Source organism: Nymphalis io, chromosome 10 (assembly GCF_905147045.1).
Source record: "Nymphalis io chromosome 10, ilAglIoxx1.1, whole genome shotgun sequence".
In the NCBI taxonomy this organism is placed as follows: domain Eukaryota; kingdom Metazoa; phylum Arthropoda; class Insecta; order Lepidoptera; family Nymphalidae; genus Nymphalis; species Nymphalis io.
The window spans coordinates 10,683,003-10,702,761 of NC_065897.1; the positions used below are offsets into that span (position 1 = coordinate 10,683,003).

At 31.6% G+C, this 19,759-nt stretch overlaps 1 protein-coding gene across 1 annotated transcript; it reads right to left on the reverse strand.

Annotated features, from left to right (window-relative positions):
• Positions 1 to 1,513: 1,513 nt before the first annotated feature.
• On the reverse strand, positions 1,514 to 11,816 carry LOC126771403 (uncharacterized). The gene is made up of 6 exons (XM_050491269.1): positions 11,549 to 11,816; positions 10,758 to 10,886; positions 10,269 to 10,383; positions 8,808 to 8,986; positions 8,271 to 8,336; positions 1,514 to 1,587 (listed from the first exon to the last, which is right to left on the reverse strand). The coding sequence occupies exons 1-6, from the start codon at positions 11,814 to 11,816 to the stop codon at positions 1,514 to 1,516; spliced, it is 831 nt and encodes a 276-aa protein (XP_050347226.1).
• Between the last annotated feature and the right edge of the window lie 7,943 nt (positions 11,817 to 19,759).

Genomic DNA, 19,759 nt, shown 5'->3' on the forward strand with positions numbered 1-19,759 from the left:
TTAATTATAACATGTTTTAAGCGATTTTTTAATTATACCCTAAATGGCCCAGTGGATAGAATACACCAAACTTACTCAAAGATTACGGTTTTATAACCGAGCAAGTATCATTGAATTTTCATGAGTTTAATTTTTATTCATAGTTCATCTCGTGCTCGGCAGTGAGGGAAAACATCGTGAGAAAAGTTGTATGTGCCGAATGAAAATCTACCACGTAAATATCTACCAACCCTCGTTAGAGCTTCGTGGTGGATTGATCATTTAATATTTTAGGATAATATAGTATTTATTTATTTCTCCCATATTCCTATATTTTTACTTAAGTATTTTATATTTATTTAACGAGTTTTCTGGAGGTGAACACATCCAAAACGCTCCTACATCCTCCTCCTGCTCCTCGTACTCGAGTTTTTTCGAAACATTCTCTGAAAGACAACGCTTTCTTAGCGAGATCGCTACTGTAGTCTATACAACATATGTTGTTTTTATGTTTATAATAATTATTTTTATATATTCTTAAATGTGGTGTTCATATAGACAATTTAATTAATATGAATACTTTTTATAAATTGAGGTCTTTTATTTTCGTGTTGTTATAGTACGAAACCCACTCCGCCCAATTTTGTTAAATAACTAATTATAAATACTCTTTGTTATATTAGAAATGTATGTTAAAAAAAAATAGGAAAAGTAAAAGTCGAAACTATCGATTAGACTAGTTTAATCGATCGGAGCCTTCTTTTTTTAACGAAATACTTCTAATTTATTTAAATATATACAGCTTGTATGTAATTGATGCGCAGCTCGCACCTCGAATGCGAAGTAGCGTGGGAGTGTTATTTGATTGGCATAAAATATAATTCACAATATTTTTAAGCTTTTTTCAAGATTTTCGTAATTAAAACATATTAGAATCTTTTAGAATTAAAAGTTAATAAAATTGCCTAAATACCCTCAATAGAAAATCACCAGTGGCAGACTAAATCGTATCAAAGATCCAATGTTAACTGATAAAAATTAAATTACTCTTTGGGTATATAAAATAAAAATTACAAATTCGATGATATTTTTTTATTAAAAGACACACGGAAATCCTCCATTCGTACCATCCTAACATGTGTATCTTTCAAATATATATTGAAAGAAAAGCTTCAACCGTTTGAAGTCAAATTTAGTGGCCACATCTTCGTAGATGTCATTGGAATTATTATCATCTCGAACGTTTTTCGTTCAAATTAAAATTGTTTCGTTTAAATAAAAAACGGGCAATTGTATTCTTCTAAGCTAAAATGCGTAATCGGACTCTTGTAGCCATATATATTATTATAGCTCTTGATATACCGTTACAAAGCGCATCACTTGCAGTATATTTTTTACCGTTAGTAGTTTAAGGGAGTATAGCTCTTGTTTTATAATATCAAATAAGTGTGAAATAATTCTTTAAAGATGCCAATAATATTTTATAGGTGTTAATAATACGTGCAACAATATACAATAAGCTATTTATGACATTTCAAGCTAGTCCAGTAGTACTTGCTGGATCAGTTTCTTCTACTATTTCTTTGCCTGGTTTGCTGTGCGGCTGATCTGTCAAAATGTTCACAATAAATAATCACAATCGAACAGGATGATAGGATAAAGTGGAAGATTAATTTCACGATATATTTTCTTAATGCGCCTTATTATTGCGTGAGCCGTGTTTTGAACGAGTTACTAAAGCATATAAGGTGAACAATAATCTTATACGTCTTGCACGCTACCTATTGTACGTCGATCTTTATGGTGGTACCTTGGCAGAAACCTTCGCGCATATGCCAATAATAATTGTTTTTTGCCATTATTTTTTATGTATAAATTTTCGAAAGACAATATTTAATTACGGAACTGTTATCTGCTGCGATATTTTTTTATGTGAAGATTGCAATTGATTGATTATAGTAATATTCCCTTGGTTGTAATGAAACGTTTAGTGAAATATGGTAAAGAAATGGTATTTTTTAAAGCACAGGTAACGTAACGAATCAAATAATTTCGTCAGCAGTGAATGTGTCTGTCATATTTTATAAAAGCGATTATGAACCATGATTATTACTATTTTAAATAATCAAGACTGTCAGACAGATGAGTTTTAGTCATCATTGTAATCCGTGTCACAAGAGTGTACTGCCAACATTCAAACTATAAAAAGATAATTTTTTGACAGAAAAACGCAATTATTATTACTTGAACCCAGAAACAAGGAATCTGCAAAAGCTAGCCACTAAACCAACGAAGAATGTCAAGCAGGCTAAATAAATGACGAGTATATCGAACTGTCTGTAAATGATTATTATCTGTAATACGACATTATTTAGTGGTAGAAGCATAAAAACGTCATTTATGGGATTGTTTATCAATCATTTATATGTATGAATCTATAAGCAAAAAGAAATTAAATTAAAAATATTTAATCATTAAAAAAATAGCTGACAACGAGGACCTCGATTACTCTCCAGGCGGTAGCAAATTAAAAATTATTATCGAATGTCCTCATAAAGATGTTTAATATCCATTCTTGCTATCATATTAAAATCATGACTTTTATTATTGAAGACAATATAAAAACGACAGGCTTATATTTAAATTATAGCATATAAAATAGCAATAGCATTTCGGAAATGTAATGAATAAAAAATTTACTGACAATTTTGTTTGCGTTCACGATGAATCGTATCAGATTAATTTTAATCGAATAGTACGATTGATGAAAAATATTCAAGCAATTTCATATATTTTTGATTTATAAATAATTTAAATATATATATAAAAGAAATAAAGAGGTCGTTAACAGAAGTATTACCTAGTTATTTTTATAATCTTAAGACTAGAAAAACATTATTTAAACAAATCCTAAATTTTGTCTTACAAATATATACATTATGTTGTATTTGAATTTGTATATTTTTATTACGATATTAACTTGATAAAAAGATTTATTAATTTGATAAAAAAGTTGAGTGGATCAGTGTAACTACAGACGCATAACATCTTAGTTCTCAAAATTGTTGGTGATGTAAGGAATTATGCTTAACTCAACCAATTGACTCAAATCGTTAAAAATACTACTGTAATTTAAATAAACATAAAACTATTCAACCTATCTTACTCTACATAATAAAAGCGTCAAATAAAAATTAATAAATAAAATGAAAACATATCCGACATATTTGACCTGCATTGATGAATCTAGGTAAAAGTGATTTTTGTCTCTCGGTCAGTCGGTTCAGTTAGCTGAGGCAACGGGATTAATTCGCAAACGAGTTTTTGACGCTGAGAGAGACGACGCAAAAAGAAACTCCACTGCGCTAGAGATCCCTAGATCGTAAATATTCAAATAACTTGTAAAATGTTCATCTCTATAATAGTGACGTCTATTATAAATAATATATGTTTGTTCTACCTTCATGTGTCAGAAAAAAATGTGTTTCCATCAATTCGTATTCGACCAGTGCGGTGAAATATGGTCCAAGACTTATTCTTAAAAGGAGATGAGACCTTAGCCCAGCAGTGGGACATTTACAGGATACTTTACTTACTACTACTTCTACCGGCGGCCTTTATCGCACGGTATACCAACTGTATTATACAATGTGATATCTTTGAGTTCCAAATAAAGTTTTCAATCTCGATATTTAAATTTTACTCTCGTTACCATAAAACCGTATCTAAATTAATTATATTGTTTTTTTTTTATAAATAATTGTTTTCTGTAAATAATAACAAAACATAAAACATTAGTATTAAAATAGTCTTCCTCCCAGTGTTCGATATTCTGCCAAAAACCATTATTAAAAACTTGAAGAAAACCTTATGATTTTACAAGTTTGAATCGCATTTTTTCTGTTCTTATTTCCAAATTTTGATTTTCCAAAAAATCGGTAGAAATCTAATTGTCTCCTCTAGAATAAAGTTACTGAACTTTTTTGCTTTGTATAAAGCCTCGCCTTTGTTAGGTATAAAGAAAGGAATAAAATATTAATAACTATTTTCTGTATATAATAAAAAATAACCTTTAACAAATTGTAATTTATAAATTTCCCAAAATCCGCCATCTAGCGAGAAAAGTGTGAACTGTTTTATCGACGACTTTTGTGGTTGTACCAGCAAGTTCAACGTTTCATTTCACTTTCACATTACATGGTAGATGGCTCTTTTAACAGAGCTACGAAGTTTTTGAATGATGACGACAAGCTTTAAAAAAAGGATAAAGTATTTTTTTTAAGGCAGAATTTCTAGAGAAAGACAGAAAAACTCAAGAGACTTCGGAACTTAAAGCTGAACTTTACTTTACACTGAGTGCAAACTAAAGGGATTAAAGTTTTTTCATTAGTCTTTTAATTGGTGTCTAAAAGTTATGAGGAATTATAAACTTTATAATAACAGTACTTTACCTCTTTGTCAATTTAAGCAACATTGTAAGTGCGTCTTGCTTGTAACATTCGTAATTAAGCTCATTCAGCTTCATAATTAGTTTATAGATTATAGCATCTAGAGAGATGCTATAATCTATAAACGCTGACTCTCTCTTGATCTCTCTGATTAACAGGATTATATCGAATGGACTATTTCAAAATTGGTACCTGAAGGGATTCACGCACGATCGTTTAATGTCTTTTTTATGCGACACTATTTACTCTTCGCACTCGTATAATAAGGGTATATCCGAAACGTTTATATTAAAGGACGAAAATACAACTCCTTTTTTTGTTTTGACCATGGCGCTTAGTACGCAGAACACCTCCACCAAAGTTTCATCACAAGCTTTGAACTGTTAGAATAATGGTCTACATATAACGGTTATAATGAAGGACAAATATAAAGAAAAAGTTAGAGCCTTCACCATCAACAACTCAACAAAGCTTGTAACGAAACTTCTAACGAATGTCATAGGAACGCATTGAGTACAAATATATAAAAGTGCATTTTTATTTATAAATAGAAAAAGTAGAAGAAGAAAATCAAACATAACATACATTAATTCCGTAAGTCGATTTTTAACATTTAATGTGTGAGATACGAAGTAAGCTGTACAATGTAGCAATTACTGGTTTAAGTAACAAAATAAAATGACCGGCTTTGTTAATGCATTTTATTTAATAATATGTAAAGAAGCCAATAAAGTCAAAAACACTCTATAATGTATACTGTATTAATAAGTAACATTTTTTTTTTTTTTATAGTATAGGAAGGCGGACGAGCATATGGGCCACCTGATGGTAAGTGGTCACCAAACGCCCTTAGACATTGGCAATGTAAGAAATGTTAACCATCGCTTACATCACTAATGCGCCACCAACCTTGGGAACTAAGATGTTATGTCCCTTGTGCCTGTAATTACACTGGCTCACTCACCCTTCAAACCGGAACACAACAATACCAAGTACTGCTGTTTTGCGGTAGAATATCTGATGAGTGGGTGGTACCTACCCAGACGAGCTTGCACAAAGCTCTACCACCAGTATTTTACTACAATTTTAGCTAATTACATACAGTTTTAGCTATTATTACGAAATTAAATTTCTCAAATTGCCCAACATTTATAGTTTCACTTTCAATTGACATAAATTTAAAAACAACAACGCAAAACTGTTTCCAAGAGCCTACTTAAATAATTTTTATAATATTGATGCTATTGGCTATCCATATTACAAAGAATACATACCTACATATAACACATACAACAAAGAAATTTCTGACGTCGAAATTTCCAAAGTTGAAGTCAGTTCGAGTTGATTTTGTTTCAGACTTCAACTCAGACTTTGCTCTATATATTATCTTCTACATTTCAGAGCACGTACGAGTACGTGGCCTCAAAATATTTCCCGTTTTCTCTCATTTTGCCCATTTCCGTGAAGCAAAGTGCAATTAGGTACTTATCAACAAAGATACTCGTAAATAAACTCGTTTTCTAAACTGGGGTGCCGAAAGATTCGGGCGGTCGTGCAGTTATTAGCCGCCTTTAAGGTCCACCTAAGTAGGCGTAAAGTGTAACAATGTGAACATTATACAAGACAAGTAAAAAGTCCGTTGTATTTCTATTGATTGAAAATCATAACATATTAGCCGATGTACGGCTGTAAAAATATATTAACGATTCATGGATCTGCTTTGATAGAATACTTTATCTAATATAAAGTATTCTATCAATCATTATAAAAGGCAAAAATTTTGTAAATTATTATAGGAATGTGAATTAGGTAGGTAGGGGCGAGTTTTATGACTTAAACATGATGTTCGGAGTCCACTTACGATCAAAGAACACGTACATGCTAAGGGTTCCTCCCGTGAATCCGGCTCTCAAATCAAGACGTTGTCGTCGTCAGAAGGGAGATATTTCTTATTTGTAAATTTGTATATAATAATTATAATTATGAAAGTACAACTTTTTAAAAGTATATTTAATTATTTTTAAACTAGCAAAAATAAAAAAAATAATCGTGGGTGTAGATTTTTTTGTAAATAAATAAGGTACAGATACCTATGTAATATAATGTTTGAATAGTTTTTTTATATGACAATTTTTTTTAATTATATAACAAAGTAAATCATATTTTTTATATTTTACTTCTCCAAAATCACTAAATATTTAATGTGTTGTAATTTAATTAAGATAAGTTTTCTATTATCATTTTAACAAACTTGAATATTTAATACAATTTCACTGAAACTTAGAACTTATCAGGCTAATCTTCATTATTTACTCAGCTAAATATGAATACAAAATTAAAGTAGTTTTATCTTACAAGGCATTGAGTGTACATTATTTTAAATATTAATTAAGTTACTTATATAAATATATATATATATATATAACCATAAATCAAATCATAAATATCAAAAAATAATGTTTTAAGTACTTTAACTTTAGGTACTATTTATTACCTCTTAACGTTGTCTAACTTTTAATAATTTATTTAAAATTATCAAAAGTTATTCAAACCGGGTGGCGAGTTAGTCGAAGCGCTGAGAGAATAAAGCTCAGCAGTTGCGCCAAATAGTGTCTCGATAAAACAGTGTTACCTATAAAATAGAAAGTAATTGAAAAATGATATTGCACACACAAATACTATCTGGATAGACATTATAATAATTCAGCTTATTAAAACAATTCATTGGAGTTCAATGAGCGTACAAAGATGGTCAGATATGATAGTTTTTAAATAAAAAGGGGTATTTTTAATAAAATTCCTACAGTTATCTGATGATCACATATATATTATTAATATAGTCACATTATACACAAAACTTTTTTATTGAAATAATTATTTAAAATTGCGACAATTAGCTACATTTTTTAAACACAATATTAACAATTGTTTTTATTTTTTGTATTCCATTTTTCAATATAAGTCTTATAAAGTTACGCTACAGAAACCATTGCAAAGAATTTGAAACTTACAAGATATTTAATAACCAGTTCATAAATTTTCTAAGATGGCCCAGTGGTAAGAACGCGTAAATCTTAACCGATGATCGTGGGTTCAAACCCGGGCAAGCACCACTAAAATTTTCATGGGCTTAATTATTGATTATAATTCATCTCGTGCTTTACGTTGAAGGAAAATATCGTGAGCAAATCTGCATGTGTATAATTTCACTGAAATTCTGCTACATGTGTATTCCACCAACCCGCACTGGAGCAGCGTGGTGGAATAAGCTCCAAACCTTCTCCTCAAAAAGGAAGAAGAGGCCTTTAGAGGCCCAGCAGTGGGACATTCACAGGCTGTTACGGATATGGAAATTTTCAAAAAGACTCAAAAGTATGCACATGCAAAATTAAGTGCCCCAAAACTATTAAAAGCGTATATAAGATTATTTCCGCTTTTAATCGTGATCCCGACATTATAAATAAAAATATTTCGATTTTAATTTGAAATAATGGCTCATTGGACAGACGGAATATACGAATTTTAATGAAGCTATAAGCTAGCTATTAAACAAAACAGCCAGTGCATTTAGTATGGGCGAGGTACACACGGTCGCTCAGCATTAACGAGTATAATGGGTTAATTGTTAGTTATGGGTAAGAGCCGAGATGGCCGAGTGAACGTGTGAGTTTTCACCGATGCTTGCAGGTTCAATCCGGTTCAATTTTTCTCAGTGGTGAAGGAAAATATCGTGAGAAAACCTGGCAGAATTTGCCATGTGTATCCTTTGATCCACATTGAACCAGTGAACAAGCTACAAATGTAATAAGGATTCTATATTTTTATTTAAATATTCATTCATACCGTTAGCGTGTCGTTCTTGCGGCTTCTGGATCTCGTAAACAGCAATAAATGTCGTTGGCATCAATCCTAGAGAACATAACAATAAACCTTTAGATTCGTTTCATTTGAGTACAGCAGAAAGGTCTAGCTATAATTCCGCATAATATAGTGAAGTTACGTTATCACATAATATGCAATCTATATTCACTCAATATCATAATTCGACACGACACGAGGGAAATTAATTCAAAAGCAAAACAAATGTAAAGATGAAAACTACTTTGAGGTTACTGTTTATTGTCTAAATTTCTTAATAGAAAACTAAATTAGTTTCATTATCCCGACCCGGGATTTGAACCCAGCATCATCCTGCAGCCTCGTGAGTTACTAGCTAGACTATTAAGGGAGTTATATTATGCTATAACAATCACACACTTTAATTATTATTTATACAAAGTAATAATTATTTTCACAATACGTAACAATTTAGATCAATTTAGTTATTTCCATATATAACAATTATTTTACTTCTTAAAAATAACTTGATAAAATACATACCAGGGTAATACACAGTTGTTCTGTTGGCTGTATAGTTCGCTGGTGGTATGCTGAGAGTGCACGTGTACTCTTCGAAAGGTTCCGTGACGTCATCATCGTGTACTACCGCTTTTGTTATAACAGTGTATAGTCCCCACGAATCCATTTTCATTTCTGACACAGCTTGATTTAGAGGTCTCCTATAATATACACAAATTTAGATATGGGAAGGAAAATAAGCATTCAAAGACAGTGTCGGCCAATTGTGCAGCACCTAAATAGAAATTAAAGTCTTATTATGGGCCAAGAATAAAAATAAAACTTTTGTTGGAATTTATAAAATAAAAATAAATAAATGACATTTATGTGGAAGGTAAAATTACAACTTAACATAGTAGTATTTTTATGCTTAAGAATATATTTTTTATTATTATTATCAATATTTAAAAAAAAACGAAAGCCGCAGAGCACGACTGCTTATTATAAAAAACTGATATGCGACCGTGATTATTAAAACAACGTATCACCTTAGATCGGTTTTAAAAATTTCATGAGTGGTCGCGAAGTGAGTCTTACAGAACAGCGCTGGTGATTTGTTCACTCACGAACTATCGACATCAGTGACGTTGTTTCGTTTTGATGATGAGAACTTCTGAGAGTCTTCCCAAAACATGTCAAACATTTCTCGATAAATTATATTCACTCAGGGGATTAATAAAAATTAGCAGGCATACACTTATGCGTTAGATATTTCATGTAAATTGTAACTTAAATTTTACTCTGATCACATATAATTTTCATACGATTTTTTTAAAGTATTTTATATTATTATTTTATTATAAAATAAAGATGGACGGGCAGATGAAAGCCACAAAAAGTGGTCACTACCGGGCGGTAGTAAATAGGAGATATTAATCATTTCTTACATCACCAATGCGCCACCTATTTTGGGACTTTGGGTTGGGACACTAACTAAGATATTACGTCTGTTGTATCTGTTGTTGCAGTGGCTCACTCACCCTACCTCTCGTGGAAAAAATATCCAGTTTATTCATTATTATATTACATTATCATTTAATGTGTGTAGTGTTGTAAATTAATTAGCAATGAAAATTAGTCTGCGTTGCTCAGAAGCGCGCTAGCTCACAGATCTCTTTGACAACGTCTTACACGACCTGAGACGAGAAGTGTCTCTTAAACAATTAATGGCACTCGATTTTACAAAGTAATGCAAATGAAATCATAAATGAAAAACACAAAAACTACATACTCGTCATAAACTTCCTTGAAAAGGGCATTCGCAACGTTAACTAACACCTGTGCTCCGGAAGCGAAACCGCGCGTGGAAACTAGTATTTATATATATTAAAAAAAGAATTAGACATTTTTATATAAGTATTACCCATTTATATACTCATAAAAACAGGGTGTAAAGATAAATTTGGTTTGGATATAATAACAACATTACCCGTAATTACTCACCCCTGTACCGATATTATTATTTCTGGTTTCGGATATAAGTCCTCGGCAATACATATAAGGGTCACCAAAAATACATATTTCTTCTCTTGTATAAAATGAAAATTTTTACCAGGACCTGAAAAATATTATTATAATATGATGTGATACGTAAAAATTTCCAAATTAATAAAATATTAGCAAATATACGGTTATATCGTTCTTTATTTCGATTTCACTTCGCTTAAGCCTCTTTGGTGCGGAATTAAAATCATATACGCGCGTTTATAAAAAATAAATAAATTGTATATTAAAATATAATTGTATTCTGTCGATATGTTATGTATAATATTTCTTTCGTATTTGAAAGTAAAGCTGAGGATATGAGATGTGAGATATAAATCACGCTAAATAAATAAATAATATATATTTATATAAATAAGCATAAAGAGACAAGAAGGTAATATACGAATAGTGTACTCGTATATTACCTTACATTCTGTAAAGCCTTACTGTAAATAAGCATTGGTCTCGTTTGCCGATCCTCTTCCATAAAAGTTGATACTACACAAGTATAGACCCCACTGAGATCTGTCGTGGGTTTCATTATTTTTATAGCACGGTACGCCTGTAAGGGCTCATCTGAAACGACGAATAAAATAATTAAATATCGAATCCCGTATTTTAAACAGGTGATGATAACAAAATCCTATTGTCACTTTTTTTTTAAATAATGAAATCTATTGTTTAAGGTGCAGTATATTTCGAATTCATTGCTTCTACAAAATATCTTTTTTTTTATTAGATACAGCTTTATATGACTTCAATGTTTTATCTATCTATCTGATATATTTATCTATATATATCTAATAGACAAGCTGATTTTTCTTTGATGTTTTTAATTTTCCATTAACAAAATTCGTAAAAACACCACGACGCTGCATTTTACGTAAAAAGTTCTGTAAAGTAAAGAGTCAACTGTAAAGATAATGTACCAAGTTATCTGACAAATACATTAATTATAGAATGGGAACGAAAAATGATATAGTTTTTATGATTATGGAATTTTACCATCTTCGTAGTCTCTTACAAACTTAATATTAAAGTATATCTTTACTAATATAATAAATGCGAATGTAACTTTGTCTGTCTGCTACGCTTAGAACACCAAACTGATTTTGACTAAATTTGAAACCCCCAGGAAGAACATACTTTTTTTAAACAACCCCACTAACACCAACATCTCAACCTTTTTCCTAACACGCGAGCGAACATTCAATTGCATTTTAAAAAATATGACTTACCAGATATTCTGAAATTTAAGTCGACTCTGCCTTTAAGCAATCCAATAACCTGGGGCTTTAGAGGTGGGATCCATTGATATACCAGGCTCGCAGATCCGTTGAAGAACCACTTCATCACTAGACCCAGCGTTGCCGAGGTGTGAGTGCTGAACTGACAGTCAAGAACAACAAACTCCGTGCCTATTTCTACGAGGGATGGAACTTCTATTCTATGAATATTTACAGCGACACATTCTGTGAAATTTAACTGTTTTTTATTATTATTCATGTTGAATTATAAATTTATTTTTCATACTGTTGTGTTCACTTTATTTTATATTTATAAAGATTATTGATGATAGTTAAATTAATATAAAATGAGATATTAAAATAAAACTAACATATTTTGAAAAGAGGCAGCTTTTAAGATATAAATATTAAATTCAATGATTGGTCTTGTTAATCCCAATCAATAGATGTTATGTTTTTATAAACACAAATCACGTTTGTAAAAGAAAAAATAATATTTATATAATAAATATAAAATAAATATCTTACTATCTCTGTCCTACTTTATTTGAACTTGATTTTAATCACAGAAAATGTCCACATAAATTCCATTATGACAAATACATTGTTTTTTTCTAAGATACACACGAACACACGTCATGAATAATGAATCAAATATGTACAAAATATGTAGCGATACAAACAAGCTTTTAAGAAAATTGCTATCATTTCATATTCTATATTTACTAGGACCTTTATGAGTAACAAAAGTGCATTCGATATTTTATGCATTTTAATCTCTTTGTTGAATGAAAAATATGCGGATGACTAAATGAATTTATTTTTTGAAATGATACAAAAACAATTGTTTGAAAGTTGTGTGTAAATCACTTATTTTATAAAATTGTCGATGAATACCGTCGTTGAAATGTGTGTATTTATTCTAAGAATATAATTTAAATTAAAAAATATATTGAACGATAATATAGAATTAAACCTAGCTTAATTATTTATATGTTATTAACTTGACAAGTAAGGAAACAAGAAAAACAAGCGACGCTAATCAAAGCACGAGTTGACGAGAAAATAAGTAAAAGTTGACATACTGGTAAAAGTTTGAACACGCAACGTGACAAAGTGAACACAACATGTAATTTATAATATTACACACGAGCACTCAGCAAGAGGAACATAATCTGCGTATACTCCATTGCAAGTTATTGAAGTTCGTGAAAAAATTCAACCAAATCGTACTATGTACTAGTCATGCTGGTTGAATCGTACCGACTGAAGTTCACATAATCATGGTAGTCTGTACGCATGCGTATCAGCCTGTTGATTTACTTCTCGAATAATATTTATCGTTAATATTTTTGTATTGTACGTTCGCAAACTGCAATTTGGAAAAACAATATAGCCGATAGAAAATTTACAACATCGGGTGTCTTTTATTTTATCGGTTTTTTTAATACATACAGATTTTATAATTGATTAAAATTTATAATAATTTTAATATTGATGCTAATAGTTAGCCAATATCTATTTTTTTGTTGATTATTGATTAAAATACGACATCGCTATTATTAGAATATATTTTGATTATTTAAAAGTTATTATAAATGTTTTTGTGACGTCACTTCTAATGAGTGTTTAAAAAGTTATAAAACGTTTTTATTACCTAAATATTTCAATAAATATTATACTAATCTTCTGCAAGTTGTTAACATCGTTGCTATTGTCTCACGCTTACATTTGTTCATAATAGTTTAGTAGTTTAAAATTGTTTTTCATGTTAAAAGTTCATATAGGCTTTTTTTAGTTTTCCTTCCTGTTGTGACTAAGAGTCATCGGTGAGAGCAATAAGACCGTAATTGTTTTGTAATTTTTTTACAGTTTAAGATTTTATTTTATTGCATGCCTTACGTATATTGGTTATTATATACTCTAATGATATTTAATGATATGATGATGATTTTACTGGTGGTAGAGCTTTGTGCAAGCTCGTCTGGGTAGATACCAATCATTCATCAGATATTCTACCGCAAAACAGCAGGACTTGGTATTGTTATGTTTTGGTTTGAAGGATGAGTGAGCCAGTGTAATTACAGGCACAAGGAATATAACATCTTAGTTCCCAAGCTTGGTGGCGCATTGGTGATGTAAGCGATGGTTAATATTTTTTACAATGCCAATGTCATTTACGTTGGTGACCAATTACCATCAGGTGGCCCACCTTCCTATTCTATAAAAAATGAGTTTGTTGTTTTAAATACAGATATAATGAGAGATAATCTGCGTCATAAAAATAATATTGTTTTGGTTATGGTAGTTAAAAATGCAAGTTTTGGAATACACATACTGTATAAATAAGTTATCTTCGTAATTAATTGTAAAGTTTATTTTCTTCACAGAACAAAAATATTCCAGCATGTAGTTAATAATATAAAAAATAATTGTGTAGATAAAGTTTGAAGTTAGTTTCATTCGCGTTTTAATATTTGACAAGGCGAGGTGGGCAGCACGTTTGCTGACCCACGACCTCGCGCTAGGGCTGCCTGCGTCAATTATGGAAGATAAATTTACTGCCACAGCCTAAATTATATCACGTTAATACAAACCAACATCAGCTATACAGTGGATAATATCAAAATGAAGATCTATTCGTAGTTATATATCTCAAACTAGTACAGAAAACATTTTCCTTTAAGGTATCTTATTACGTGAGTTTCGAGTTATTTCGCTCAATTTAAATAAAATTTTGGATGTCATCACTATTATATTGCTTATCAGCGAATCAAATACAAAATTCCAAATTTGCTTACTTGTTTCTTTATATGCTTATCATATTATATACTTTAGGCAAAATATAACAAAAGTGATACAGTATCTTATATTTTCTGAGCTTATTATTGAGTACAGTAACAGCCTGTTAATGTCCCACTGCTGGGCTAAGGTTTCTCCCTTTTGAGGAGAAGGTTTGGAGCTTATTCCACCACGCTGCTCCAATGCGGGTTGGTAAAATACACATGTGGCATAATTTCAATGAAATTAGACACATGTAGGTTTCCTCACGATGAGATAAATTATAGACACAAATTAAGGACATGAAAATTCAGTGGTGCTTGTCCGTGTTTGAACCCACGATCATCGGTTAAGATTCACGCGTTCTAACCACTAGGCCATCCCAGCTTTTATTATTGAGTATTTTGTGATATTTAGTAATCGTCAAACGATGTAAAAATAGTGTTATAAAGCTTCATTGCATATAAAATCGAAGTATAAGCATATTCAGCTCTCGTCGCGCCTCTAATCCAATTTTCATATATGTTCCTATAGAGCGACGGACAGCAAGCGTCCCTGCCGCATACTGAGAACTTTACTTTTTAATAATAAAGTGCTATACCGGTTAAAGTTCAATAAAACAGCGTCTACCGATAGATGTCCACTTTAACATACGTAACTATTCCATTCTCGATTATAGTACTGCTTTAAATTAAAAATACCTTGTTCTAGTAGCTGGCCTGTTCGACTGCAGACTGTGACATTCCGGGTTAATTTCGTTGTTCCGGGTTAATGTCCGTATATCAATTATTGGTAGCAATTTAAACTTACCAACTTGATATTGTTTCTCAGAAAGCATGTCAAGACGTTTTTCCAGGGTCTAATTTATTCGGTCGTATCAGATCGACGATCTTTTGGATTATGATAGTAAGGAAATAGACAATGCACTATAATATGAGTACTTTCAAGCGTAAATGGCTATTTTGCGTTGGAAATGCATTAAACAAAATGATATGCATTATGACTTTCATTAAAATGATTTGAATTTTTAATGGATCAATTCGAGATAAAAAAAAGAATTAATTGAAAACTTACAGATATAATATTAAGGCATTGGTAAGAAATGTTTTGAAATTATTTAGCAAAATTTCATTCCCGCATATAAATTGCAAATGTCAAATTACTTTTTATATGAAGCCATCCCTAGGGATAGTGAAAAGTTTACATATTAATAACAAAGTTCTATACGATTGGTTGTTCAATAAAACTACTTCGTCAATTTATGCTCGCGTTAGGATAACCAACGACAATCAATAGATATGTTACTTTTAATATCAAGTACGGTACGAGTATTAATTTTTTTAAAAGTTCATTTATTTTGTTTTGAGCTCAATTTGAATCTACAATTAATATATTTAGACGTGAACACAAAAAAAAGCTAAAGATGTTTACTATTTTTTTTAAATTTCGTTTAAAATTATTCGCAGTGCAAGTTATAATATTTTAGAAAAATCAGAATAAATCGATCAAAAGCAGCATGTGCCAAATATTCATTTTGTAAACAATTATTTTAAGTTTTCTTAAATCGGTAAAAATAAAAATGTTAATTTAATGAAATATATTAAAAAATAGAAGTAAATAATAATTACTCAATATTGAATGTATCGTTTAACCGCGTCACCTACTTGAACTTAGCGTGTAAGCTGAAACTATTTCATGTACTTTTGATATTATCGTACACAGCTTCAAAATTTATTACCATAATATTTTTGTTTATATTTGCCGGGAAGGCAAATGACTCTACTACACCTGATGGTAAGTGGTAGTAGAGTCCAAACGCGACGACGGCCAGTATAGTCGGTAAGAATGTTCTGCACTAGCCGCCCCCGCCTTGCCGGCCCGCAAGACGCCTCTGCAGGCCTCATTTGAAGGAATATCTATACAAATAAATAAAATTAAATTGTCTATCTGCGATTATTTGGCTGTGTAATGTAAACGGCGAGTATATCTCACACCTTCGATTTGCCGACGATATCGTCATCATAGCAGAGTCGCTGGAACAACTCACCGAAATGCTGCGTAGCCTAGGCGAGTCTTCCCGGTGTGTCGGTCTCGGTATGAACTTGGACAAGACCAAGGTCATGTTCAATAGGCATGTCGTGCCGGGACCGATATACGTCGAGGGGAAACCTCTCGAAGTTGTTAGTGAATATACCTACCTAGGACAGATAATACAAGTCGGTAGGAACAACTTCGAGAAGGAAGCCGATCGAAGAATTCGCTTGGGATGGGCAGCATTTGGCAACCTTCGTCAAGTCCTCAAGTCGTCTATACCACAATGTTTGAAGACGAAAGTCTTCAACCAATGCGTCTTACCTGCCATGACATACGGTGCCGAAAAGTGGACACTAACTGCGGGACTAGTCCACAAATTCAAAGTCGCTCAGCGTACTATGGAGCGAGCTATGCTCGGAGTATCTTCGAAGGATAAGATCAGAAATGAGATTATCCGGAAAAGAACCGAAGTCACCGACATAGCTTGCAAAATTAGCAGGCTGAAGTGGCAGTGGGCTGGTCACGTATGTCGTAGGACCGATGGCCGTTGAAGCAGACGAGTCCTAGAGTGAAGACCGCGAATCGGCAAGCGCAGCGTAGGGCACCCTCCAGCCAGGTGGACCGATGACCTTAAAAAGGTGGCGGGCACCAACTGGATGCGGAAGGCGGAGGACAGGGAGCTTTGGCGCACCTTGGGAGAGGCCTATGTTCAGCAGTGGTCAATGATTGGCTGTTGATTGATTATTTGGCTATTTGCCAGAATATTTTTTTTCAGACTTGCTGCTACATATTAATTAAATATTTTATATGTGTAATTCAAATAGACACACACATATAAAATGCTAGATTTTGAAGGACTTGCCGTGGTTGCTTGCCGTGGGTCTTGCTTATTTTAAATAAAACTGTAACTGTAGTGAAGTTTTACATTCGGAAGATACTGGGAATTAAATGGATGCGGAAGGCGAAGAATCGGAAGCTTGGTCGCATCTTTGGAGGGGGAGGGGAGGTTCACTAATGAATGAAAATATTAGCATTTTTTTCTATACAATAGGATGAGTCTACACGTATTATATATTTTCACTCGTGTAAATTAATCCTTACAACATTTATTTTTGTGTATGTGCTATTTTGAAAAAAATACTTTGAGTACTTGTTTTATAAAAAAATACTTATTTTTTATTTATTATAGAGCAATGAAATAAGATTAAATCTACTTTAACTTTTATATAATTAGGCATCATACCATTGCCCCATTAAGTGTCTAATAGCATTTATAAAAAAAATTAGTGATGCCGGCTCCTCTCGGTAGCTTTATTAACCTTGTAAAGTGAAGAAAAAATACATGTTGCGTATTTTTTATATATTTTTTATATATGTATATACTTAGTATTATTATATTAAAAGGTTAAATTAGTAAAATAAATGATTTAATATCGCCTGCCAAAGTTTATTAAAATTATGATATGAAAATATATCGTGCTACACGCAGGCTCTATCACGGCATTTTAAAGCTACGAATTTCGAATTTTAGTTTACGTCGCAAAGCGAAAATAATTTTTATAATTTTGTAAACTCGTAAAATTTAAAAATCACTGTTTCGCTGAACAACTGACTGTGACATAAATGATATAAAAAAGGGGGAGTCCCTCGTAAATTATACTTTGTTTTATAAATATTACTTGTTAGTAGTGATAGACAGAATAAAACCAAGTATATTTGCCTAATAAATTCACATGAGAAGAACTGGCCCACGATAAATAATCGCCGAGAACTTTCTTCAATTTATTTCCTTATTTTTCATTATCGGTTTCAGCCTACTGATATACATATTTAAATATATAATTTAAAATAAATGTTTAAATACATAAAACATACTTTTGTACATCATACACACAACCTTGAGATGGGAATCAAACCCGCAACACCGGAGCGGAAGGCTAGGTTCACTGCCAACTGCGCTAACCGCCCAGTCAAAGTCAACATTATTGTATTATATTAAAATAATTATGCAAAATAAAAAATAAAAAACAATAAATAAAAATAATAATTGTCTATGATAAAAGTCTAAGGAAGTAGATATAATTTTTTCCATTATAAATGTACAAACATTGTTCGCGACTACTGTATAGTGTCATTCCACCCTGCATTTGCTTGAATTATAAAAACGATTGCTGCTCAAAGAAGACCCATAGTTTCCCCTCATATGTAATTACGGTCTACTAGCCAACAATAGCCACTCGTTTAAGATTCACTTTAATTTGAGCTTTTATATGGACAATAACGTTCGTTCGTTTATACGGACTCTTTATTATGAGTGAAATGTATTCATTCATTCCTTTCGTAAGTAAGAGTAGTGTAACTACTTTAAAATTTGCTTAGATACACATTTTATTTTAAAAAAGGCAGCCTGTCTCTCCGAATCTGATGCTAATTTTCGTTTCATCGATGCGGACGTTAAAAAGACTGAATGAACCACATCGGGCCACGTCCACAAAAAAGTTGGAAGGCTTTAATTTAGCTCGCTGTTAATTCGTACACGACTGATTCAAAGGCATTGTCGGCCATTATTGAAAGCGTAAATTGTCAAACAGATGCTGCGAACGACTTCGGTTACGTCCTGCCTGTTTTAAAACGCAATGAAAATTTTATCGGCAATGTCATGGATGTATTTATAACTAGAATAGCAAAAAATAATACAAAGGCTATACATATTAACGAAAATTTATTTTATTGTTAAATTGTCGACTTATAATCGAATGCTTAAATTAAATGGATAACTTAAAATTTTAATGTTATATGTCAAGTATACTAACAAAATCATTTAATAAAGACTTTGCAACCGTGTAGCTCCTTCATAATTTGTTGTATTGTTTATATGAAATATAAATAAACCAAAAAATATATCAATATATTGTTTGTAAAAATATGTTTTCTTAAATATCAAATTAACAAAAAGTATAAATAATAAATGTTAAGAGATCTCTTCCAAATTTGAACGTAAAAAAGCAGCAGGTTGTAAATGTCCTACTGATCAGCATCTTCTTGTTGAGGAGTGAGCTTAGAGATAATTCCACCACGCTGCTTTAATGCGGATTACTTGGATACACATGTGAGAATTTCACGCGACACAATATGCAAATTTCCTCACCATTTCCTTTGCCGTTTATAAATTATAAACTAAGCATATGAAAACTCGGTGCATAGTCAGGTTTGTACCCAACGATAAGATGATAACTAAGTATGGAAATAGTATGAAATAGAACAAATTAAAAACACACTTATAAATGTTAAAAAGTAAAAGCTATATACATATTTCTCGTGTTGTTTGTTTACAAAGATGAACGGTAGTCATTATTCTTATATCCATTTGGAATAAGTTACAAGGCA

Bases quoted from the DNA above. Each gene is read 5' to 3' on its own strand.
- LOC126771403 (XM_050491269.1), bottom strand. From the start codon at position 11,816: ATGAATAATAATAAAAAACAGTTAAATTTCACAGAATGTGTCGCTGTA. The intron at 10,887-11,548 runs GTAAGTCATATT...TCGTCGTTTCAG, and splicing joins CTTAAATTTCAGAATATCTG to ATGAGCCCTTACAGGCGTAC. The intron at 8,337-8,807 runs GTATGTATTTTA...TATGTTCTCTAG, and splicing joins AACAACTGTGTATTACCCTG to GATTGATGCCAACGACATTT.